We start from the raw sequence: 26,228 nt of genomic DNA, 5'->3' as shown, positions 1-26,228 counted from the left end.
AGGATCGCTTGAGCCGAGGAGTTCGAGACCAGCCTGGGAAACAGAGTGAGACCTTGTCTCTATTTAAAACAAAAAAAAATCGGCTCTAGCCTGTAATTCCAGCACTTTGGGAGGCCGAGGCAGGCGGATCACCTCAGGTCAGGAGTTCGAGACCGGCCTGGCCAACATGGTAAAAACCCGTTTCTACTAAAAATACAAAAAATGAGCCGGGCGTGGTGGCGGACACCTGTAATCCCAGCTACTAGGGAGGCTGAGGCAGGAGAATCGCTTGGACCCGGGAGGTGGAGGTTGCAGTGAGCCGAAATCGCGCCAGTGCACTCCAGCCTGGGCAACAAGAGCGAAACTCCGTCTCAAAAAAAAACCCCAAAAAGTCAGAATGCTTCACAAAAATTAAAGAAATACAGCGACTGCAGATGGGTCGGTTTCACTATAGCACAAGTAGCGGAAAGAGGACACAGACTGGGGAGAAATCACCCTACACAGATGACAACTGAGGAATGAGGAGTGGGGACTGACACACGCCACGGTGAAACCGCGCACCACGACCAAAGGCGGTCCTAGGACTGCGACTAAGCGGGCGCAGAGGCCACCCTCCAGGCTTGGCGGGGGGATGAGGGCAGCACTGGGGGCCTGCTCAGTCTGGCCTTAGGGAGGACCTTCGGGGCTCTCCTCTCTCCCCATCGATCCCTGAGAAGTTCCCGAACAGAAATCGGAGACCAGACGGTGCCTGGGCCCCAGCCCTCCCACGGGGACTGCGCCTTGGGCCTGGCTCGGAGGTGGGTCAGAGTCTGCGAAAGACCAGCGAGGGCTCTCAGGTTTCGGGGCAGGCGGCGAGCGCCCACCCCGGCTAGCAATGGGAGTCACGCGGCGACCGGGCGAGCCCGGTAGGCAGGACAGGACTGCGGCGCAGGTCCGGCTCAGGCGGAGGAAGCAGCCGCCGCCCCAGCTGATGGAGTGCGGCCGGGGGCTTCCCAGGGAGGCGGCGACATCGAGCCCTTTCGAACGTTTCTACCAGGATAGCTCACGTAGCCTCGGCCCCGCCCGGCCCCGCCCCACCCACTCCGGCCACCGCCCCCTCCCCGGCCGACACTTCGCGGGTGGGGCGACCTGCGATAGCCCCTTTAAGAGGCGTGGTCACGTGCTCCGCCCCCACCTCCCCCACGCGCGCCAGTAAGGGGTGGGGTGCGGGAGGAGGTGCCGGGGAGGCTGGGGGAACGAGGTGTGCGCTGCTGCGCAGGCGCGGTGGTCGGACGACAGACCGTGTGTTTCCAAAATGGCGGCAGCGATGGATGTGGATACCCCGAGCGGCACCAACAGCGGCGCGGGCAAGAAGCGCTTTGAAGTGAAAAAGGTTGGGTCTCGCCAGCGCCTTCCTCAGGGAAGCTAGAGAGGCGCGGATCTGGCTGGCAGGCCCGAGGATGGTCGAGGCGCGGAGTAAAGGGTTTCATTTTAGGGCGTTCCTGGGACCGGGTACCACGAAAGGAAGTCGGGGGGCGGGTCTTAGAGTTGATCGGCGTGACGGCGGCCCACTGTCAGGGGTAGTGTTGGTTTTGATGTGAGGCTGAGGGGCCAATCACAGAGCTGCTTGTTGAGATACGCGGGGTTGCGACTTGGCGGCGGGAGCCAAGCGCCTGAGCTGTCACTGGAGTGGTTGAGAGGTGGGGGAAGGTAGGGTGGGGTGGGGTGGGTGGAATGGGGAGTCAGAGCGACTGCAGCGGTGGAGGATGGGGCAGTGCGGCGAAAGCCTGGAACCTGAGGTCCTACCGCATTGGAGGCCTCTGAGGAGCCCCGCTAGTGATCTTGCTCCGCCCCTTTTTGAAGTTTGGGGTCCTCTCACTTGAAGGGATCAGACTTGTTCCTCGCTCAACCGAGGCCTCCATTAACCCCATCTCTGGGCCTCACACCGCCGAGTTAGAGTCTGGAGTGTAATGCTTGGCTGTTCTGAGACGTCTGTTGGCTTTTCCCACAACGACCCCACTCTTGGATTCTCTGTCACGTCCAGAATCTCCCCCTTCCGAAATAATAATAAAAAGCATGGTGGAACTTGTTAAGAAAATCCGAGCCCAAATCCTGTGGCATTTCGGGAGGGTTGAGTACTAGTTTCGAATGACTTGGTAAGAGGGGAAAGCAAAAATGGAACGTGTCTTTTGCATGAAATGCATTTTAGTGGTTTGCCACAGTTTGGGAGAAAAGTGTCGATTCCCACCTAACATGAAAACTATTCAAAATGGAGATTCTGAAATAGGGAAGATATTCCTGGAACATCTGGCTAAACACTGACAATATCCCCCCCTCCTAGTGCTTTTTGGTGTCTCATTGTGGCCACTGCTGCTCAGTTACAGCCAGCCATATTGAAGAATAATAGAAGTAGGGGCTTTTCCTCCAAGTTGAAGCTGTGATGTGAAAAGTGGTGAAGAAGTTACTAGGCACTGAGACTGGGGTTTGAAAGCAATGAAGTTGTGGGAGTATTTGTAATTGAGGAAACCAGAGTTGAATGAATGAAATGCCACTTTTAGTTAAACTCTTACTGGAATTATTATCTTAATAGAAGAGTCTAAACATATAAAAGTTCAGAACATCAGTTTATTTTATGGTAAGAATCGAACAAAATTCTAGTGAATTGTAGAATTTGTTATGAAGTAATCTAAGATTTAAGTGATGACCTTGTTCTGTGTACTGACATGGGTAGTTAATTATCCAGCTTATCCCACGATTACCCGTTTTATGATCCAGTCATCATCTTAGTTCATTCTGTTCCCTAGCTTTCACTTCATTGCTCATGCTTCCAAAGCTGCCTGGAAGAGCAGATACTTATTCAGATTTTGAGCGCTTCTGCAACTGCCACCAAAACCTGCACAGAAATTCAAGTTTGTGCTTTTTTTTTTTTTTTTTTTCCTTAGATGGAGTCTCACTCCATCGCCCAGGCTGGAGTGCAGTGGCACGATCTCGGCTCACTGCAACCTCTGTCCCCCAGATTCAAGCGATTCTCCTGCCTTAGCTTCCCAAATATCTGGCATTATAGACACCCGCCACCAAGCCTGGCTAATTTTTGTATTTTTAGTAAAGACGGGGTTTCGCCATATTGGCCAGGCTGGTCTCGAACTCCTGACTTCAGGTGATCCACCCGCCTCAGCCTTCCAAAATGTTAGGATTATGGGCGTGAGCCACTGCGTCCGGCCAGACTAAATTGTTTTAAACTATAGGAAACAAATTAAAAGATGACATTAATTTATGTGTTCATATACTCAGTCTTTTGGAGAATAGGAGAACGTATGTGTTGTCTACTGTTGTCTTTGGTATAATAAGATTAACATAATATCCAAAAACTTTTGTTTGGTGGTTCCCTGTGGCCAGAGATGATAACTACAACTGCAGCCTGAAGTCCTAAAGACTGTGTGTGTGTTATAAGGAGAATGCATTGTTCCCTCTTTTTGTCTTTGCAGTGGAATGCAGTAGCCCTCTGGGCCTGGGATATTGTGGTTGATAACTGTGCCATCTGCAGGAACCACATTATGGATCTTTGTAAGTAATTGGAGGAGGATGGGAGGAAGTTGAGAAGGTTGCAGAGCTTGTGGCTATCTTGATGTGACCGATTTTCTTCTTCACAAGCAGATATCAAGCCTACTCTGAGCACTCGGTCTTTTGTATCTAGTCTCTTGGTGTGTTTGAAATAGAGTAGTTTTTTTATGATGTCCTGGAGGCATACCCAGCTTTCAGAATAAATCTACTCAATCTAAAGATGGCAGGGACACATTTAGAATTAATTGTGGACAACAGGCACTGTTGATTCTTCCTGCATATCTCCCATCTTGTACCTAGACTCAAAGGTAGAAATACTGAAAGGAGGAAAATAAACTTTGAGCTAAAATATTCTATCTGAGGCGAGGCGTGGTGGCTCATGCTTGTAATCCCAGCACTTTGGGAGGCCAAGGCGGGCAACATGGTGAAACCCCTACTCTATTAAAAATACAAAAATACTCTATTAAAAATGCAGAAATTAGCCGGGCGTGGTGGTGCATGCCTGTAAACCCAGCACTTTGGGAGGCTGAGGCAGGCGGATTATTTGAGGCCAGGAGTTCAAGACCAGCCTGACCAGCATGGTGAAACCCCATCTCTACCAAAAATACAAAAATTACCTGGGCGTGGTGGTGCATGTCTGTAATCCCAGCTACTTGAGAGGCTGAGGCAGGACAGCTGTTTGAACCTGGTAGGTGGAGGTGGCAGTGAGCTGAGATCACACCACTGCGCTACAACCTGGGGGACAGAGCAAGACTCACAGTCTTTTTTTGAGACTCAGAGTCTCAAAAAAAAAAAAAAAGTCTATCTGAGCTAATTTTTGCTGGTCATTATTTACAAAGGAAAGAAGCCTAAGGAGTAAGTATTTTGTATGTTAGGCCCAAACATAATAAAAAGGAAATCATTGCCAACATCTAAATAGGTAATTGATTGCACTAAAGAAATTTCATTTAAATCTCCACATATTTTATTACATGTAGTGGTCAGCACATAGTGATCCGATTATAGTCTTTGATGGACTGATTTCCTGTCCTTATAGTAGAAGGAACAAGAATGTTGATCACACCAGGAACAGTAGAGGTTACTTTTTCATCCGGGAACTAAAATGATTTGTTACTGAGGCCAGAAATGGAGGAAAGAAACTTCAAGTTTCTAGAATTGGAATTATAGGAACTTACTTTTCAGATCACTCACCTGCCTTTACAACTTCATCTTGAGTCACTCTTGCTCACTCTGTTAGTTTACCTGGACACTTGGTTTTTTTTTTAGACTAACTACGGTGGCCAAAGCAGCCATGGCCCCTGGCCAGTTTTCCTTTTTTTTTTTTTTTTTTTTTTTGAGACGGAGTCTCGCTCTGTAGCCCGGGCTGGAGTGCAGTGGCCGGATCTCAGCTCACTGCAAGCTCCGCCTCCCAGGTTTACGCCATTCTCCTGCCTCAGCCTCCCGAGTAGCTGGGACTACAGGCACCCGCCACCTCGCCCGGCTAGTTTTTTGTATTTTTTAGTAGAGACGGGGTTTCACGGTGTTCGCCAGGATGGTCTCGATCTCCTGACCTCGTGATCCGCCCGTCTCGGCCTCCCAAAGTGCTGGGATTACAGGCTTGAGCCACCGCGCCCGGCCTCCTTTTTTTTTTTTTCTTATTTTGAGATGGAGTCGCCCAGGCTGGAGTGCACTGACGTGATCTCAGCTCACTGCAACCTCTGCCCCCGGTTTCAAGCAATTCTCCTGCCTCAGCCTCCTCGATAGCTGGGATTACAGGTGCCTGCCACCACGCCCAGCTAATTTTTGTATTTTTAGTAGAGACAGGGCTTCACTATGTTGGCCAGGCTGGTCTCAGACGCCTGACCTCAGGTGATCTGCCCACCTCGGCCTCCCAAAGTGCTGGGATTACAAGCATGAGCCACCGCTCCCGGCCTGCTTTTCATTCTTAAGTGTCCATGCTCTTTTTCAGAGCCCTGACATAGCCTATTCTTTCTCGCCTAGAATATTCTTCACCTGTTCTCTTCCTTGGTTTTGTCTAACCCAGCACTGTCCAATCTTAATGTAAGCCACAAATACAAACACATACATAATTTTAAGTTTTCTTTTTCCTTTTTTTTTGTTTTTTCAGAGACAGGATCTCGCTTTGTTGCCCAGGCTGGTCTCGAACTGGCTTCAAGTGATCCTCCCACTTTGGCCTTCCAAAATGTATAGGCGTGAGCCACTGTGGCTGGCCTGAAATTTTCTAGTACCCACATTCATAAAGTAAAAAGAAAATAAAAAGGTGAAATTAATCTATTTTATTTAACCTTTTATAGCCAAAATATTTTTATTTCACCATGTAATTAATGTAAAAAAAGGAGATATTTTACATTCTGTCTTTGTACCATCTTTGAAATTCAGTGTGTATTTTACACTTACAACACATCTGGATTCAGACTAGCCACATTTCAAGTGCTCAATAGTCACATGTGGTTAATAACTACTTTATTGTGCAATGTAACACTAACCCAGAGTTGAGCTTTAGATCTTATCTTAAACTTGCTCAGATGTTTTCAACTTGGAAAGCACGAATCAAATATTTTCTGTTGGAAAGCAGTCATGGCATATACTGGTCATGTATTGCCCTTGGCTTCTTTGAGCTTTTGACACTGTTTATCTCTTCACACTACAGCCAAGGGAGATCAGCAGCTACCATGATGTTTAATATAGATGACGTGAGCCCATCACAGAAAAACATATGCATGGTTTCAAATGTGTTTGGGTGGGGTCTTTGATTACATGCTTGCCGGTTTCTGGGCCTTGCATTTTCACAAGGAGTTATACCCAGAGAAAATTTTACTTTATTGGGGCTCTATTTTGAAAATAGTTAATGATTTTTAATGATCTTATATACAACCCTGATTTTTTTTTCTCTATATTTAAGTCAGTGTATATGTGTCTCTGGATATGAGAGAATGTACTTCTTAGAAGGACCACAGAAGACAAAGGCGATCCATATTCTGTCTTCTCTTAGAGTGAAATGCTTGAGACATCACATTAGGCTTTCAGTGGAATACCTGTTTTGTTTCATAACATATTTCGAATGTCAGATGAAGTAGGATATTGAAATCTTATAACAAAAACCTTATGAAAGTATTTTCTAAGTCGTATCTTTTATTTATCCAATGAATATATCCTGAGCATCCTGGTAGGCACCAGGATAAAACAATGACAGAGATCAGGTCTTTACTTTTTTTTTTTTTTTTTTTTTTTAGACGGAGTCTCTGTTTGTCTCTCAGGCTGGAGTGCAATGACGCAATCTTGGCTCGCTGCGACCTCCGCCTCCCATGTTCAAGTGATTCTCCTGCCTCGGCCTCCCAAGTAGCTGGGATTACAGGTGTGGGCCACCTCACCCGGCTAATTTTTTGTATTTTTACTAGAGATAGGGTTTCGCCATGTTGGCCAGGCTGATCTCGAACTCCGTACCTCAAGTGATCTGTCCACCTTGTCCTCTCAAAGTGCAGGGATTACAGACATGACCCACTCAAACTCCTGGCCTCAAGCAAACCACCCCCTTTGGCCTCCCAAAGTGCCAGGATTATAACTGTGAGCCACCATGCCCGACCTCAAGTCTTTACCTTTAAGAAACACACTCTTGGGCCGGGCATGGTGGCTCACATCTGGAATCCCGGTACTTTGGGAGTTCGAGGAGGGTGGATCATCTGAGGTCAGGAGTTCGAGACCAACCTGGCCAACATGGTGAAACCCCATCTCTACTAAAAATACAAAATTAGCCAGACGTGGTAGTGCACGCTTGTAATCTCAGCTACATGGGAGGCTGAAGCAGGAGAATCACTTGAACCTGGGAGGTGGAGGTTGCAGTGAGCCGAGATCCTGCCATTGCACTCCATCCTGGACAAAAAGAGCAAAACTTTGTCTTAAAAAAAAAAAGACACTCTTGGCCAGGTGAGGTGGCTCACACCTGTAAACCCTAAGACTTTGGGTGTGAGGCAGGCAGATTGCTTGAGACTGGGAGTTCAAGACCAGCCTGGGCAACATGGCGAAACCCTGTCTCTACAAAAAATTAGCCAGGCATGGTGGCCTATGCCTGTGGTCCCAGCTACTTGGGAGGCTGAGGTGGGAAGATCCCTTGAACCTGGGAGGCAGAGGTGACAGTGAGTCAAGATTTCTCTCCACTGCACTCTGGCCTAGGTGAGAGAGAGAGACTCTATCTCAAAAAGAGAAACACTGTTTATTTTTTTTTTATTTTTATGTATTTTTTTTGTTAGCAATAGGGTCTCACTCAATTGCCCAGGCTGGAGTGCAGTGGCACAATCATAGCTCACTATAGCCTTGACCTGGGATCAAGCAGTCCTCCTTCCTCAGCCTCTAAGTAGCTGGGACCACAGGCATGCTCTACCACACCTAGCTAATTTTTTTTTTTGGAGGCGGAGTTTCACGCTGTCACCCAGCTGAAGTGCAATGGCACAGTCTCGGCTCACTGCAACCTCCACCTCCAGGGTTCAAACGATTCTCCTGCCTCAGCTTCCCGAGTAGCTGGGATTACACGTACCCACCACCACACCTGGCTAATTTTTTGTATTTTTAATAGAGACAGGGTTTCACTATGTTGGCCAGGCTGCTCTCGAGCTCCTGACCTCGTGATCCACCCATCTCGGCCCCCAAAGTGCTGGGATTACAGGTGTGAAGCACCATGTCTGGCTGCTAATTTTTAAATTTTTTGTAGAGATGGGGTCTTGCTATGTCGTCCAGACTTGTCTTGAACTCCTGGACTCAAGCAATCCTTCTGCCTCACCTTCCCAAAACACTGAGCTTACAGGTGTGAGCCACTGCCCCTGGCCACACACTTTTATTATACACACTAAGGAGAAGTCTGAGTGTCATAACATTAAAAAAAAAAAAAAAAATTTATATGGGAAAAGAACTTAGTAAAGAAAAACAAAAAAATGGATTTATTTTTGTAAAGACAATTTTTGTTAAAGATGAAAGTAAGAATCTAGATTTAGCAATGGCTGTATTTTAATAAATCTTGTCTGGCCTTAAATGAGTAATTATATACATAGCTGTAAGTAAATAAGAATGATTATGGCTGTGCCTCAGTAGGATTCTGAAGACTTCCTCTTTTAAGTCCATATTGATTCTGCATGCCCTCCTATAGCTTTGTATTTATTTTATTTTACATTGTCTCCTTTCTTGGTTGTATTAAGGAGTTGCTGAAAAATCAAATATACTAGGTTTTATTTTCTCTGTTACCTCTGGTAATCTTATTCCGGATGATGGGGAATCTTCATCATCTTAGACCCAGCCTTGGCCCAGAAGATGTTAGTATCTACCTAAAACTACAGATCCATCAGTGTTTTGGTTTGGTTTGGTTTGGTTTGGTTGGTTTGGTTTGGTTTGTTTGAGACAGAGTCTCATTCTGTTGCCCAGGCTGGAGTGCTGTGGCATGATCTCGGCTCGCTGCAACCTCTGCCTCCCAGGTTCAAGCTATTCTCCTGCCTCATCCTCCCGACTAGCTGGGACTGCAGGTATGCACCAGCACGCCCAGCTAATTTTTGTATTTTTAGTAGAGATGGGGTTTCACCATGTTGGCCAGTCTGATCTCTTAACTCCTGACCTCGAGTGATCCACCCGGTGTTGCCTCCCGAAATGCTGGGATTCCAGGCGTGAGCCACTGCGCCTGGCCCTATCAGTGTTTTGAAAGTGTAATCTGTCTGCTCTTGAGATGAAGCCATTGCTTCCTTAACAGCTCTTTGGTGGCATAGCCTTTCTATCAAAGCCGAAAGGTCCCCAAGCTTTAGAATCACATGATAGGCTTCGGCCTTGGCAGGGGTGTGACATGAACGCATTATGTGCCACTGTCTACCTGTTCTGGGTTGACAGTGAACAGTTCCTGCACCTGTTTAAACTAACTGGACCCAACCCCTTACTTACTCTCTGCAGCAAAAGCTGGAAAACGTTTGTATTGAGCACATTTTACACCAATCGTTTTCCCTGCTATATCCCTTCTTATCTGGCATTCTAGATCGCTGTAATATCACTCCTATATCTTTTTGTTCTTTCTTAGGAATTTTCTAGCAAAGAATGGATCTGGCCGGGCGCGGTGCTCACGCCTGTAATCCCAGCACTTTGGGAGGTCAGGGCGTGTGGATTGCCTGAGCTCAGGAGTTCAAGACCAGCTTGGGCAATGTGGTGAAACCCCATCTCTACTAAAAATACAAAAAATTAGCCAGGCATGGTGACGCACGCCTGTAGTCCCAATTACTTGGGAGGCTGAGGCAGGAGAATCACTTGAACTCGGGAGACAGAGGTTGCAATGAGCCAAGATTGCGCCAGTGCCCTCTAGCCTGAGGGGACAAAGCTAGACTCTGTCTCAAAAAAAAAAAAAAGGAATGAATCTTGTCCGGGTGCAGTGGCTCACACCTGTAATCCCAGCACCTTGGGAGGCCGAGGCAGGCAGATCACTTGAGGTCAGAAGTTCAAGACCAGCCTGGTCAACATGGTGAAACCCCATCTCTACTAAAAATACAAAAAATTAGCTTGGTGTGGTGGTGCGCACCTGTGATCCCAGCTGCTTGGGAGGCTGAGGTGGGAGAATCGCTGGAACCAAGAGGTGGAGGTTGCAGTGAGTAGAGATTGTGCCACTGCCCTTCAGCCTGGGCAACAGAGTGAGACTCTATCTGAAAAAAAAAAGAATAAGAATGAATCTGTATTTGTCTTGTATTTCTTCTAGTTATAGAAATAGTTTTTGTTTGCTTGTTCAAGTACCAAGAGCCTACTTTGCACTTGGCAAAGACCAGGTCCCTGCTCTGTGGGAGCTTTGAGTTGAGGGGGAAGGAGGGAGGTCAGGTATGTAAAGGGATACTCATAATTGATGTGTTAAGAGTGCCTGAAGGAGAGGAAAATGACTCAGGGTGGAAGCGTCAGGAAAAGCTTCAGTCAAGAAGTAGGGATTTAAGCTGGGTCTTGAAGGGTGGAGATTAATTGAGAGTGATAGCAGGAGGAGCATGTTCCAGGTGTGGCGGAGAGGAAGGAAAGAACTATACCATGAAGGGAGCCTGAAGGATTCTTTAGGTTAGTAGTGCCATGGCCACAGTCAAAAGAAAGACCCAGATCAAATTTAAACATGATGATGTACCTTGAAACAGTTTTGATTTTCACTTTAATAATTGTGACTCTTATTTAATTTTATAATATATAGTCCTCCTCTTAAGTTAGAGGATCCAACTTAAAGGATATTATGTTTACTTTTCTCTACCATTCTTTTAAATATAGTAGTGTATTCCAGTCCCAATAAGTTCTTAAATACACTGCATAGACCCTAGATCCTTTTTTTTTTTTTCTTTTTAAGATGGAGTCTCACTCTGTCACCCAGGGTGGAGTGCAGTGGCGTGATCTCAGCTCACTGCAACCACTGCCTCCCAAGTTCCAGCGATTCTCCTGCCTCAGCCTCTCTAGTAGCTGGGATTATAGGCATGTGTCACCCACCACACCCGGCAAATTGTTTGTATTTTTAGAAGAGATGGTCTTTCGCCATGTTGGCCAGGCTGGTCTTGAACTCCTGACCTCAGATGATCTGCCTGCCTCAGCTTCCCAAAGTGCTGGAATTACAGACATGAGCCACCACGCCTGGTCGAGCCACCATGCCTGGCTTTTTTTTATTTTATTTTTATTTATCTTTTTTTTTTTTTGAGACGGAGTCTCGCTCTGTCGCCCAGGCTGGAGTGCAATGGCGCGATCTCGGCTCACTGCAAGCTCCGCCTCCCGGGTTTACGCCATTCTCCTGCCTCAGCCTCCCGAGTAGCTGGGACTACAGGCGCCCGCCACCTCGCCCGGCTATTTTTTTGTATTTTTTAGTAGAGACGGGGTTTCAGTGTGTTAGCCAGGATGGTCTCGATCTCCTGACCTCGTGATCCGCCCGTCTCGGCCTCCCAAAGTGCTGGGATTACAGGCTTGAGCCACCACGCCCGGCCTTTTTTTTTTTTTAAATGCGAGGTTTTGCTCTGTCACCCAGGCTGGAGTGCAGTGGTGCAATCATGGTGCACTGCAGCCTCAACTGCCTGCACTCAAGCCATTCTCCTGCCTCAGCCTCCTTAGTAGCTGGGACCACAGGCATGTGCCACCACACCTGGCTAATTTTTTTGTTTCTAGAGATGAGATGTTGCTGTGTTGCCCAGCCTGGTCTTGAGTGGGCTAAAGTGATCTTCCTGCCGTGGCCTCCTAAAGTGCTGGGATTACAGGTGTGAGTGACTGTGCCTGGCCCAATTCTTTATTTTTATTTTATTTATTTTATTTTTTGTTTTTGAGATGGAGTCTCACTCTGTTACCAAGGCTGGAGTGCAGTGGTGCAATCTTGGCTCACTGCAAGCTCTGCCTCCCAGGTTCACGCCATTCTCCTGCCTCAAGTCTCCTGAGTAGCTGGGACTACAGGTACCCGCCACCACGCCTGGCTAATTTTTTTATATTTTTAGTAGAGATGGGGTTTCACCATGTTAGCCAGGATGGTCTCGATCTCCTGACCTCATGATCCACCCACCTCAGCCTCACAAAGCGGTGGGATTACAGGCATGAGCCACCGCACCTAGCCCCAATTCTTTATTTTTATCAGTTGGCAAGCCAAGTTACTCTGTAGTGTAAATCTGGCTAGCAAAAGTAAGTTCTTTGCTTTCCTTTTGTGTGTGTGTGTGTGTGTGTGACTCTGTCGCCCAGGCTGGAATGCAGTGGTGTGATCTGGGCTCACTGCAGCCTCTGCCTCCTGGGTTCAAGTGATTCTCCTGCCCCAGCCTCCTGAGTCACTGAGATTACAGATGTCCACCACAACGCCTGGCTAATTTTTGCTATTTTAGAGAGGGGGTTTTGCCATGTTTTGCCAGGCTGGTCTCAAACCCTGACATCAAGTGATCTGCCAGCCTCATCCTTCCAAAGTGCTGGGATTGCAGGCATGAGCCACCACTCCCAGCCTTTGTTTGATTTTTTGTTTTTTGATATGGAGTCTTGCTGCATTGCCCAGGCTGGAGTACAATGGTGCACAGCCTCGGCTCACTGCAACCTCTGCCCCCTGGTTTCAAGCAATTCTCCTGACTCAGCCTCCCAAGTAGCTGGGATTACAGACGTGTACCACCACGCCCAGCTAAATTTTGTATTTTTAGTAGAGATTGGGTTTTGCCATACTGGTCAGGCTGGTCTCGAATTCCTGACTTCATGTGACTCGCCCACCTCAGCTTCTCATAGTGCTGGCATTACAGGTGTGAGCCACCATGCCCAGCCCAGTTTCTAAATTTTTGAAGGATGAAAAAAAAAATATTATTGTGGTATCTCTTCCCCTAAAACCACATATGCCCATTAACATCTACTTTTGTTTGTTTGTTTTTTTAGTTTTCCTTTTTTTTTTTTTTTTTTGAGACGAAGTCTAGCTCTGTCACCCAGGCTAGAGTGCAGTGGCGCAATCTCGGCTCACCGCAACCTCTGCAGGTTCAAGCAATTCTTCTGCCTCAGCCTCCTGAGTAGCTGGAACTACAGGTGCCCACCACCACGCATGCCCGGCTAAATTTTTTTTTTTTTTTTTTTTGGAGACAGGAGTCTTAACACTGTCGCCCAGGCTCGAGTGCAGTGATGCAATCTTGGCCCCCTGCAAGCTCCGCCTCCCGGATTCAAGCAATTCTCTTCCCTCAGCCTCCTGAGTAGCTGGGACTACAGGCACCCGCCACTACGCCCGGCTAATTTTTTCTTGTATTTTTAGAAGAGACGGGATTTCACCATGTTGGCCAGGATGGTCTCGATCTCCTGATCTCGTGATCCGCCTGCCTTGACCTCCCAAAGTGCTGAGATTACAGGCGTGAGCCATTGCGCCTGGCCTACGCCCAGCTAATTTTTCGTATTTTTAGTAGAGACAGGGTTTCACCATGTTGGGCGCACTGGTCTTGAACTCCCGACCTCATGATCCACCCGCCTCAGCCTCCCAAAGTGCTGGAATTACAGTCATGAGCCACTGCGCCTGACCATAGTTTTACTATTTTTCACCTGTAGTGGTTTGAAGTAATTCTCCCCTATTAAATAGTTTCTCCTGAAGCTTTTTATTCTTCAGAAGGAAGACTCCATTTAGTTACTATCATCAGAGAAAGCAAATTATGCATTAGTAATTCTTGTTCTTTGAATATTTATACCTAGTTGTACTTTACCCATCAGATCTTTTTTTTCTTTTTTTTTTTGTTTTTTGAGATGGAGTCTTGCTCTGTCGCCCAGGCTGGAGTACAGTGGCACGATCTCAGCTCATTGCAAGCTCTGCCTCCCGGGTTCACCATTCTCCTGCTGCTTCAGCCTCCCAAGTAGCTGGGATTACAGGCAGCCGCCACCACGCCTGGCTAATTTTTTGTATTTTTAGTAGAGGCGGGGTTTCACTATGTTAGCCAGGATGGTCTTGATCTCCTGACCTCGTGATGCACCTGCCTCAGCCTCCCAAAGTGCTGGGATTACAGGCGTGAGCCACCATGCCTGGCCTGCGATGAGTTCTTGACTGAGATCAAGATCTGGTGCGTAGGTCGGGCGTAGTGGCTCACTTTGGGAGGCCGAGGTGGGTGGATCATCTAAGGTCAGGAGTTTGAAACCAGCCTGACCAATATGATGAAACCCTGTCTCTACTAAAAATACAAAAAATTAGCCGGGTGTTGTGGCATCCGCCTGTAATTCCAGCTACTTGGGAGGCTGAGACAGGAGAATCGCTTGAACCCGGGAGGTGGAGGTTGCAGCGAGCCAAGATCACTCTATTGCACTCCAGCCTGGGCAACAAGAGGGAAACTCCGTCTCAAAAAAAATGGAAAAAAACTCAGTCTAGGCAACGTGGTGAAACCCCATCTCTACAAAAATACAAACAATTAGCTAGGCATGGTGGTGCGTGCCTGTATTCCCAGCTACTCAGGAGGCTGAGGGAGAATCACCTGAACCCAGGAAGTTGAGGCTGCAGTGAGCCATGCTCGTGTCACTCTGCACTGTAGCCTGGACAGCGGGAGTGAGATGTGCGTTTCCCATTTGTTACTCTTTTTAAACAAGGATAGGAAATCATCAGAAAGCATACTGTTACCTCTGTTTTCTCTGTTCGTCCTTTCCCACATTCATTAAAAAACAATTATGGCTAATTAACCACTTGAGAATTGTTTTGGCTGCTATAGATTGAAACGTTCCTGCTCCCAAGGTCCAGTGATCCTGTTGCTCTTGTTCCCACAGGCATAGAATGTCAAGCTAACCAGGCGTCTGCTACTTCAGAAGAATGTACCGTCGCATGGGGAGTCTGTAACGTAAGGAAGCATCTTTACCTATCAGCATGGCTTGTAAACATATTTCCACTTTTCCTGATTTGCTAGTCTTGAAAATAACTAGGGAAAAAAACTGACTAGTCCAGCTTTCTCCTAAAAGGTATACAAATAATAAAAAAAATTTTAAATCATGATACTATTCACCTGTTACAGGGTAAAAATTACAGTTACTGCAAAAAGGCACTTACCTGTCTTAATTATAAAGTGGACCCACTTTTGTTAGCAATATTTTGGGGCTTCATCTATGGGAATTGCCTTCAAAACCTGCGTGCACCCTTTGGAATATTCTCGGTAGAACTTTGTACCTTTGAAACAGACTTTTTTAAAGACCACGTGTCTAATGGAACTAAGTTTGATGAGTAAATTGAGTGTTCAAGCTTCTGTGTATATGTGTGTGTGTGTTTGAAGTGTGGCATATGTACTGAGATAGGATTTTTTTTAACATGGCTTATGCCGGAAATGCTTTGTGTAGCTTTATTGGACTGAATGGCCTTCCAAGAGTGTGACAGCTGTGAAGGATAACAAATACCAAATATGTTATTTCTAGCATGTGTTAAAAATTCATTCTTTAAGCTGTAAAGTCCCAGTCACATGAGCTAAAATTGTCTTGTCAGGGCTCCTGTGTCATGGGGACAGAATACCCACAGTTTCCAGCGTGACACAGGGCTAAGAGATTCTAGAGTCAGACCACCATTCCCTGTCTTTGTGACTGACTTGCTGAGTGATGTTAGGCAAGGCGTTTAACATCTCTAATCATGGGTTCCCTCATGTAAAATGGAGCTGATAGTAGACCACATAAAATTGTAATCAGGATTAGATGATTTATGTTAAAATGTGATTAAACAGCTCCCAGCACATAGTAAGCACAAGTGCTTGTTAAAAAAAAATCTAAATAGGCCAGGTGTGGTGGCTCACGCCTGTAATCCCAGCACTTTGGGAGGCCAAGGCAGGTGGATCACGAGGTCAGGAAATCGAGACCATCCTGGCTAACAAGGTGAAACCCTGGTCTCTACTAAAAATACAAAAAATTAGCTGGGCGTGGTGGCGGGAGCCTGTAGTCCCAGCTACTTGGGAGGCTGAGGCAGGAGAATGGTGTGAGCCCGGGAGGCAGATCTTGCAGTGAACTGAGGCTGTGCCACTGCACTCCAGCCTGGGTGACAGAGTAAGACTCCGTCTCAAAAAAAAAAAAAATCTAAATAAATACAAATTAGAGGTAGAGGTGTTACTGTGTAGATGGTGTTCTCGGTATTTTTTCCTGTTGCCTTGCAACCCTTTTTCCTACCTACACTGTTTTTTGTTTGTTTGTTTGTTTGTTTGTTTGTTTTGAGATGGAGTCTCACTATGTGGCCCCAGCTGGAGTGCAGTGATGCGATCCCAGCTCACTGCAACCTTCACCTCCTGGGTTCAAGTGATTCTCCTGCTTCAGCCTTCCAAGTAGCTGGGATTATAGGTGTGCACCACCACGCCCGGCTAATTTTTATATTTTTAGTAGAGATGGGGTTTCACCATGTTGGCCAGGCTGGTCTTGAACTCCTGACCTCAGGGCGATCCGCCCACCTCAGCCTCCAAAGTGCTGGGATTACAGGCATGAGCCACCGTGCCCAGCCCCTACCCACACTTTCTGGTACACCTTCTTCCATCTCTGTTGCGACCCTTTGGCCAGGCTCACAGTAGACCGTGTTGGCCATGGGGGAGCTTTAATCATTTATGGGGATAAAAGAAGTATGTCGGGCTCTTTGCTTTCTCTGGCATGCAGACATATACTAAGAACCATGTTCCTTTATGTGGAAAGAAAAGAGAGTGAACATCCCCTTCAATTTCGCTAAGGAGAGGTTCTCTTAGAGAGCCTGACGTAAAAGAGAGCCAACATGGTGTGGCAGAAGCCTCTGGATTAGTCCTGGGTTCTAGTTCTGGGTCTTCTACAAACGAGCTCCATGAATTAGGCAAGTCACTTGTCTGGGTTTCGGTTTCCTGTCTGTAAAATGAAGATAAAAATATCTGTCATGCTTGCCTGCCAGGGTTGATGTGAGGCCTCAAATGAGGTAATACATGTCAACATCTTCTGTAAACTGTCAAGTACTGTAAATTTATCTTCTGTAAATTGTACTTTGACCGCTAAATATATCCATTAACACGTCTTAGTAAACGTTCAGGGTGCTGTCACGTCCCTGACACCTCATTACAGCCCCCTTCTCCCCAGCGCTTGGTGTTCTCTGACTTAGTTGGGCTATACCAGGACCCTGTACCACTGCAAAGTGCTTAGTGGGTGAGGAGAGAGAGGGAGAAGCTGTCGAATACCCTTCGGTGAACCCGACCTTAACACCCGGTGGTTAAGAAAAATGTCGCCGCTTTCTGCCTTTTGGAAATGCTGCCTTTTCTCTTTTTCACAGTGAGTTATACAAGAGTCAACAGAAGAGGGATCTTCTAAAAGGCTGTACTCTAGGAGAATATTTGTCCTCTTGGGTATCCTTAGTGTAGTAGCTGTGGATTCCACTCTTAATTACTGAATTATGTTTTTGTCTTTGTCAAAAGATATTTCACAAGATAATAATCCATATTATATAATCCCTTAAGTTCCATACATACTTTGGGAGGTGTACTGACCAGATTTCAGTTGTTATTAAATGAAGCTTGCAAAGCTTTTGTTGTTTTGTTAGGGTGTGAGTATTTCTCCCCGTGCCCCATCACAGCGCACCAATCACAGACGAAATGAAGGAAGCACTTGCTACACCTGTCCTAATACACACATGAGCAGGGGGAGAAGTGCTCATTGTAGAGGCATTGTGATTAGCATCTGCATGTCATGAGCCCACACCAAAAAACTGCACGCAGCCTGTCCTTTTCCCAAATCTAAGCAGACTTCTAGCTCCCTGTCAGTTACCAGTGGTCTTGGTACTCTTGTCTTTACTTCTTGTCTTGATTATGAAATAAGCCTTTTGATGCTCTTTAGGCTGCTTGTGTGTTGTTTGTCCCTCATAAGAATACTTCCTTTTACCCCAATTTTCTTTTATCTTATTTCCTAAGACAAAGTCCCTCACCCATTACAGGCATGTGAAGTACTGAGCTCTTGTAATATCAATATGTCTGTGAATAAGTCTGGAAATAAAGTTCCTTTGACCAGAGCTGAGCTGGGTGTGGGGAGGTTGGGGAAGTGCCCGTCTCAATTCTGGGTGGGTGGCAGTGACCGTGCACTTCTCTACCAAGGGCTGGGGAGAAGGCTCTGCTCCTGCAGGTCGTATTCTCCAGGGGCAGGAGGATGGGAGGGAAGCTAGAGACCAGGAATGGCGATATTTGAAATCTGCATTGATCAGGGGCCTCCTTTCCCAGGGAAAGTGGAAGTATCCCCTTACAGACTGAATGGGACCAAGGAGCCACATTCCATGTTCTCTTAAAGAGAAGAGAGCTCAGTGCTAGCACATACTCCTGTGCTTCCTGAATGATTTCCTTTAGTAGTAGTGACATTTCTAACAAATGCTTTATTGGAAATATCCTCGCATCTAACCAAGATACAGTCAGTTGTTGAACTTTTGCCTCTCGTTGTTACCTCCTTTTCTTTTCTAGCCCACTATGTGTCACCCATGCCACTGCCCTGTGGGACCTGTAAAAAAACCGGAGTTATTTTTAATAAAATATCTTTTTTTCCAGCATGCTTTTCACTTCCACTGCATCTCTCGCTGGCTCAAAACACGACAGGTGTGTCCATTGGACAACAGAGAGTGGGAATTCCAAAAGTAGGTATCTTTGGTTGTTTTGACGGGGCTTTTTGACTTGCCTCAGGCTGAAAGGAGTGTGGTCTTGGGGGATGGAGACATGATACATGCCGTATTTTTTTAAAGCTAGTTTTTGGTTACTTAAGCTAGGACTTATCTGTATGGAAAATGCACAGAGGATTAGCCAACATTAGACATTTGCAGCCTAGGGTCTCCCAAACTTTTTTTTGGTTTGTTTTTTGAGATGGAATCTCGCTCTGTTGCCCGGGCTGGAGTGCAGTGGTGCTGTCTTGGCTCACTGCAACCTCCACCTCCTGGGTTCAAGCAATCCTCCCACCTCAGCCTAGCAAGTAGCTGGGATTACAAGCATGTGCCACCATGCCCAGCTCATTTTTGTATTTTTAGTAGAGATGGGTTTCACCATGTTGGCCAGGCTGGTCTTGAACTCCTGGTCTCAAGTGATCTGCCTACCTCGGTCTCCCAAAGTGCTGGGATTACAGGTGTGAGCCACTGCGCCCAGCAGGTTTCCCAGCCTTGTAGGGTCTGTGAAAGTAGAAAATGTGATAATCTATAAACTCTTAAATATTTCATAAATTACATCCTAATGAGGTTCCATGGGCTACCTAATGTCAGGTAGCTTTTGACTAGACTTGTATCCACCTATCATATTTCAGTAGTTTATCTCATACTGATTAATTCTAATATAGCATTTATGGCTATCCTGATTAGATTTTATTGTTATATAAATAAAACATGGCCTGGTAAATTTTTAAAAATTTAAATGGTTGAAAGTGTATATCACAAAACATGAATTTCCCACTATAGGCCCCTGCTCCTGCTTGCTGGAGCTAGCCATCAGCGACAGGACAGCTTCTTAGTAGATTTTCTGACTCTCTCTTATATGTCCCAGCATTTACATGGCTGTGTGTATATATATTTTTTTGTTAACATAAATGTGGGTATCCTATACAGTAATTCACCTTTTTTTTTTTTTTCCATTTTGTACATTTTGGAGATTTTCCATTTCCACAAATAACAAACTACCTCATTTCTAATGGTTGCAGAGTATTTCTTTATGTAAATGTACCTTAACTTTTTTCTTTTTTTTTTTTTTTTATTTGTTTGCATGTTTTTAACATTTTTTACATTTTTTAAAAAGTCAGTCCCTGGCCGGGCACGGTGGCTCACGCCTGCAATCCTAGCACTTTGGGAGGCCGAGGTGGGTGGATCACCTGAGGTTGGGTGTTCAAGACCAGCCTGGCCAACATGGTGAAACCCTGTCTCTACTAAAAATACAAAAATTAGCCAAGCGTGGTGGTGCACACCTGTAATTCCAGCTACTCGGGAGGCTGAGGCAGGAGAATCATCGCTTGAACCTGGAGGGCTGGAGGTTGCAGTGAGCTGAGATCACACCACTTCAGCCTGGGCAAAAGAGCAAAACTTCGTCTCAGAAAATATATATATATATATATATATATATATGTATTTTTATTTTTGAGAAATAGTGTCAGTTTTTCCATTCCTAAGAATATCCACTAATTTACACTCCCTCCAAACAGTGAAGCAGAGCTCCCCTTTCTTCATTTCCTGCCAAGGCTTTCCTTATACAATTTTTCCATCTTAGCCACTCTGATAGGTGACGATCAGTATTCGATTTTCAGTGAGGTTGGGCAGTTGTTCATGTTTTTATATCTCTTACGCTTTTCTGTGAGCCACTGTGTTTATCTTCCTGCATGTTGTTTTCTTTTGAATTACTGGTCATTTTCTTTACTGAGTTTTTTCTGGGAAAGGAGTTTTTAAATTTAAATATAAGTCTTTATTAGGCTATTCTTGGATTTAAAAAACAAAAAACTAGGATTCTTTTGTTTGTGAAATACTTAGAAATCTATTATTAGTGCAGTGATTTTGCCTTTAAATTCAATAATTTATTTTGGTAAAACATTTGGAAGTATTATCAGTGTATATTCAGTTTTTAAGAAACCTGCCAAATACTCAGTATCTGAGTGGTACTGTTGGGCTTCCTTCAGCAAAATGTATGCTAAGTGCCGTGTAAAGTATAAAAACGTTTGAGATGGTCCTTCCAGCCCTTGGAGCTTGCATTGTACGGAAAACCATAACAGGAATACATGTCAAGGCAGAGGACTTTTCTAAGTTTTCAGGGGGCCTGTGTAATTGGCTCTGCTCAAGGTTCCGTTTTAGACCAAAACGGTCTCGTTTTGCCCGTACATGTGCCCAGGGCTAAATCTAAGAATTGGCGGGGGTATGAAGAATTCCTTGTCTGGGGCTTTGACTGCCACTCTAACTGGTGACTTTCCCAGGTGGTAGTTATCAGTGCATTGGGAAAACAAATTCTTCAGTATTCTTTAATCTGATAGGATTGTTCTACAGCCCATATCACGTGCTAGAACCTAACCTATGTGGAATTTGGCACAACAGCTCTTTTTAAGACAATATTCAAGTAGATTTCTTAAGAGAAGCTGTGATCAAGAGTTCCAGTGCCCTAGTTTCTATCCATACAACAAATTATTTTAATCAGGTTAACTGCCTAAAAAGATCCAGGACAAAAGATAATGAGGGATCTTGTGTTCAAGAAATCTGTTCATATGTGGAAGAAATTCCTTGGCCTTGTTTATTTTTATTTATATATATATTTTTTGAGACAGAGTCTCACTCTGTCCCCCAGGCTATAGTGCAGTGGTGTGATCTCTCGGTTCACTGCAACCTCCAACTCCCAGGTTGAAGCAGTTTTCCTGCCCCAGTCTCCCAAGTAGCTGGGATTACAGGCACCTGCCACCACACCTGGCTAATTTTTGTATTTTTAATAGAGACAGGGTTTCACCATGTTGGCCAGGCCGGTTTTGAACTCTTGACCTCAGATGATCTGCCCACCTCAGCCTCCCAAAGTGCTGGGATTACAAGGGTGAGCCACTGCACCCGGCCCCTTGTTTATTTTTTATAATTTTAGAGCCAAATTTCAGTTTCTGGGGAAAACAGAAACCCCTGAAATCCACGCCTAGCTTCTTTTCTCTTTGTATAGAACTGAATGTAATCAGAGTTGTAATTGGAGCTGATGACAGACTTTGAAATTGAAAGCTGATCAATCGCTATTCTCACTATTAGCTTTACCCTGAACATGCCTGAGTAACGGAGTTCAGGTGAAAATAGGCCGCCATGATCACGGGAGCCCGAAAGTTTAAACTGAGCCCCTGCTTGGAGTGAGCAGGTGGAGCTGCCTTTCACAACCCACCAATGACTTTCCCCTCTCACCTCCCTAATACCACCAGGCAGCTACTCGCACCTGTCAGGTGGGCATGGTTGAGTCACAGGGAGAGCCTGTCACTAAGAGGGGATAGTAGGCAAGGAGTCCTGAAAGATGGGGAGGGGAAAGGGGATCACAATGACAGCTAAGCTAGTGTCAGTGTCTCAGTCCTGGAGCAGACTGTGATCACTTAGGTTCTAACTAAAGTTGCTGGTGTTTAAGCAGGTTTTATGTCTCACACAGGAAATTACCACGGAATTAATCAGAGTAATTTGCTTTGTCTTTCAGGTATGGGCACTAGGAAAAGACTTCTTCCATCAAGCTTAATTGTTTTGTTATTCATTTAATGACTTTCCCTGCTGTTACCTAATTACAGATTAGATGGAACCGTGTTTTTTCTGCTTTGTTTTTTCAGTTTGCTGTTTCTGTAGCCATATTGTATTCTGTGTCAAATAAAGTCCAGTTGGATTCTAGAACGGATGCTCGCTCTTGTGTATGTGAACAAAGTGAACATAAATGAAGAGTCTCCCCTTCCAAGGCTGAAAACTCAGCTTTCGAAAGTGAAATGTTCGTTCATCGGGGCCAGAGCAGGGTTGTCCTCTGAGCGCATCACTTAGTCATGAGGGATCCGACAGAGGCAGAGTATGGATCGCTGGCACCCGAAAACAGCAGTCAGCCCTTCTTTCTCCTCCTGTGTGACAGCAGCGGGCAGCTGAATGAGGGAAGAATGTGGGATTCAGTCATCAAACCCAGTTCTGAGTCCTGGTTCCACAGCCTGGTTACTGATGGCAATCTTGGCAAAGTTGCTTCTCTACGCTGAACTTTGTCTGTACTGTGGGCTTCTGAGGACTAAGTGGCATCGTGTGGTCACAGAGAGAAGCTTTGTAAAATGTAAAACCAATATACAAATGTGACCTTTGGTTGTGTATGACAGCAGTCCCCAACCTTTTTGCCACCAGGGATTGGTTTCATGAAAGACAGTTTTTCCACGGCTGGGGGTGGGGTGGGGGTGTGCCTGGGGATGGTTATGAAACTGTTCCACCTGAGATCATGAGGCACTAGATGGACTCCACAACCTGGATCCCTCACATGCACAGTTCGCCACAGGGTTCAAGCTCCTATGAGAATCTAATGCCGCTGTTGATCTGACAGGCAGAGCTCAGGCGGTAATGCTTGGTCAGCACCTGTTCACCTCCTGCTGTACAGCCGGGTTCCTAGCAGGCCATGGACTGGTATCCACTCTGCAGCCCAAGGGTTAGGGACCCCTGGTGTATGACATGTTTGTTTCTTTTCTTGGCTTAGAAAAATAAAGATATATATAATCGTGGCTGGCAAAAGGACAATTTATGAACTCAAGTTAAAAATTGATATTGGCCGGGGCGGTGGCTCATGCCTACAATCAGGCGGGCGGATCACGAGGTCAGGAGTTCGAGATGAGCCTGACCAACATGGTGAAACCCCATCTCTACTAAAAATACAAAAATTGGCCGGGCGCGGTGGCTCAAGCCTGTAATCCCAGCACTTTGGGAGGCCGAGACGGGCGGATCACGAGGTTAGGAGATCGAGACCATCCTGGCTAACACGGTGAAACCCCGTCTCTATTAAGAAATAAAAAAAACTAGCCGGGCGAGGTGGCGGGCGCCTGTAGTCCCAGCTACTCGGGAGGCTGAGGCCGGAGAATGGCGTGAACCCGGGAGGCGGAGCTTGCAGTGAGCTGAGATCCGGCCACTGCACTCCAGCCTGGGCGACAGAGCGAGACTCCGTCTCAAAAAAAAAAGAAAAAAAAAAAAAAATACAAAAATTAGCCAGGCACGGTGGTGTGCACCTGTAATCTGGGCTACTCAGGAGGCTGAGGCAGGAGAATCCCTTGAACCTGGGAGGTGGAGGTTGCAGTGAGCCGAGATCGCACCACTGCACCCCAGGCTGGGCAGCAAAAGCGAAACTCCGTCTCAAAAAAAAAAAAAAAATCTTGGGAGATGGAAGGAATTGTCAGTTCTAATACTAATTCAATGGTTAATAATACAGATTTTTTAACTGAGAAGCAATATAGTTTGTTGCAGTGGTTCTCAAAGTATCATCTGAGGATTCTTGACAAGGGGGTACCTTAAAACCTTTCAGGGGGTTCATGAAGTTCTTCCAACTGCAAGTCTATGTGAAAGCAGTTTTTCTTTATATGCAACCAAAGCAGCATATCTAATGAAGAAACCGTCTTAAGAATCCACTGTCTTCTATTAAATCAGATGTAAAAGAGATTAGCAAAAATACAAAAACTGCTAGTCTCACATTTTTTGTTTTTAAAAATAATTTTACTAAAAATATGTTCATAAGTGATGGGTTTTTATTCTTTTCAGTCATTTTTCAAATTTCTGGGGCTTTTCTTTTGTGGGGGGCGGCGGGATTTGAGACATGGTCTTGCTCTGTCCCCAAGGCTGGAGTACAGTGGCGAGATCACAGCTCACTGCAGCCCCAACCTCCTGGGTTCAAGTGATCCTCCCGCCTCAGCCTCCTAAGTAGCTGGGACTACATGCGTGCACCACCATACCCAGCTAATTTTTTTTTTTTTTTTAAAGTCTCGCTCTTGTCGCCCAGGCTGGAGTGCGGTGGCGCCATCTTGGCTCACTGCAACCTCCTTCTCTCAGGTTCAAGTGATTCTCCTGCCTCAGCCTCCCGAGGAGCTGGGATTACAGGCACATGCCCCCATACATGGCTAATTTTTATATTTTGATTAGCAACGAGGTTTCACCATGTTGGCCAGGCTAGTCTCAAACTCCTGACCTCAATCCACTTGCCTTGGCCTCCCAAAGTGATGGGATTACAGGTGTGAGCCACCCCACCAGGCCCCACACTGAGCTAATTTTTAAATTTTGTGTAGAGTCTTGGCCGGGCATGGTAGCTCACGCCTGTAATCCCAACAGTTTGGGAGGTCAAGATGGGTGGATTGCTTGAATCCAATGGTTCAAGACTAGCCTGGGCAACATGGTGAAACCCTATCTCCAAAAAATATAAAAATTAGCTGTGCGTGGGGGCATGTACCTGTAGTCCCAGCTGCTGGGGAGGCTGAGGCAGGAAGGTTGCTTGAGCCCAGAAGGTGGAGGTTGCAGTGAGCCAAGATCCTGTCACTACACTCCAGCCTGGGTAACAGAGGGAGACCCTGTCTCAGAGTCTTACTGTGTTCCCCAGGCTAATTTCTCAGTTCTGGTTTCCATTATTGTAAATATTTGTAGATAAAACCCGCATAAAACTCTTTGGAGTCCTCAGTTTTTAACATCATAAAAGGGTCCTGATACTAAAAAGTTTGAAAAGCTTTGTTTAGCTTAGTCATTAAGAACTTCGGCCGGGCACGGTGGTTCACACCTGTAATCCCAGCACTTTGGGAAGCCGAAGTGGGTGGATCATGAGGTCAGGAGATCAAGACCATCCTGGCCAACATGAGCAAACTTTTTCTACTAAAATACAAAAAATTAGCCGGGCATGGTGGTAGTCCCAGCTACTTGGGAGGCTGAGGCAGGGGAATCGCTTGAACCTGGGAGGTGGAAATTGCAGTGAGCCGAGATCGCGCCACTGCACTCCAGCCTGGTGACAGAGCGAGACTCTGTCTCAAAAAAAAAAAAAAAAAAAAAAAAACCTTAAAAAAGAACTAAAAGAACTTCAAAGTCTAACCTGGAGCAACACTGGCTTCCCCACTAAACTACCACAGTACCTAGTATGTAGCAAGCACTCAAATGGAGGCAGCTGCTACTGTTCCTATTTGTATCATTTTGGGACTACCATCCTCAGCAGAAATTCCTTCTTTTAAACCCTTTCCAGGCAGTATTCAGACTGCATAAATACTTTCATTAATGAAGAACACATTGCTTTTTGCACAGATGACACATTACATATTTGCAGAATTCTGCTTGGGTTTTGATCAGAATTCTTTGCGTAAAGTACAGAAATCCAGCTTCTGCTTGGGCAAAAGGGAAATTTCTTGGAGGGCTGTAGAGGTCTGCAATGCAACAGCAGAAAGGGCTGGAGACGCAGCTGGATCTAAGACTGAAGAGAACCAGGGAATCCATGCTGCTGGGATTCTCACTGCTTCTCTTTTTCATTTTTTTATTTTTATTTTTGGAGACAGAGTTTTGCTCTGTCACCCAGGCTGGGATCCAGTGGCGTGATCTTGGCTCACTGCAACCTCTGCCTCCCAGGTTCAAGTGATGCTCCTGCCTCAGCCTCCTGAGTAGCTGGGACTATAGGCATGTGCCACCATGCCCTGCTAAGTTTTGTATTTTTAGTAGAGACGGGGTTTCACCATGTTAGCCAGGCTGGTCTCGAACTCCTGACCTCAGGCGGTCCGCCCACCTCAGCCTCAGAAAGTGCTGGGATTACAGGTGTGAGCCACCGTACCCGGCCCTCACTGTTTCTCTCACAGAGACCAGCTTCAGACATGACAGGAAAACTCTGGATGCCAAAGAC

At 45.9% G+C, this 26,228-nt stretch overlaps 1 protein-coding gene across 3 annotated transcripts; it reads left to right on the top strand.

Moving 5' to 3' along the window:
• The first annotated feature begins 1,219 nt into the window (after positions 1 to 1,219).
• RBX1 (ring-box 1) lies at positions 1,220 to 23,103 on the top strand. Of its 3 annotated transcripts, XM_025400194.1 has the most exons (5): positions 1,222 to 1,351; positions 3,444 to 3,522; positions 14,719 to 14,789; positions 18,453 to 18,538; positions 22,065 to 22,261. In XM_025400194.1, the coding sequence occupies exons 1-5, from the start codon at positions 1,274 to 1,276 to the stop codon at positions 22,075 to 22,077; spliced, it is 327 nt and encodes a 108-aa protein (XP_025255979.1). In that variant the 5' UTR covers positions 1,222 to 1,273; the 3' UTR covers positions 22,078 to 22,261. The 3 variants fall into 3 exon arrangements, with proteins under 3 accessions (XP_025255977.1, XP_025255978.1, XP_025255979.1); XM_025400192.1 differs by lacking the exon at positions 14,719 to 14,789 and having other exon boundaries at positions 1,220 to 1,351; positions 22,065 to 23,103; XM_025400193.1 differs by lacking the exon at positions 18,453 to 18,538 and having other exon boundaries at positions 1,221 to 1,351; positions 22,065 to 23,103.
• Positions 23,104 to 26,228: the final 3,125 nt, after the last annotated feature.

This window comes from Theropithecus gelada, chromosome 10, assembly GCF_003255815.1.
Source record: "Theropithecus gelada isolate Dixy chromosome 10, Tgel_1.0, whole genome shotgun sequence".
In the NCBI taxonomy this organism is placed as follows: Eukaryota; Metazoa; Chordata; class Mammalia; order Primates; family Cercopithecidae; genus Theropithecus; species Theropithecus gelada.
Note: the sequence above shows the minus strand (reverse complement) of the source record. Positions and strands in the feature narration are given on the sequence as shown.

Coding starts and splice junctions, on each gene's coding strand:
- RBX1 (XM_025400194.1), top strand. CDS start 1,274: ATGGCGGCAGCGATGGATGTGGATACCCCGAGCGGCACCAACAGCGGC. Junction 3,523..14,718: donor GAACCACATTATGGATCTTT/GTAAGTAATTGG, acceptor TTGTTCCCACAG/GCATAGAATGTCAAGCTAAC. Junction 14,790..18,452: donor TCGCATGGGGAGTCTGTAAC/GTAAGGAAGCAT, acceptor CTTTTTTTCCAG/CATGCTTTTCACTTCCACTG.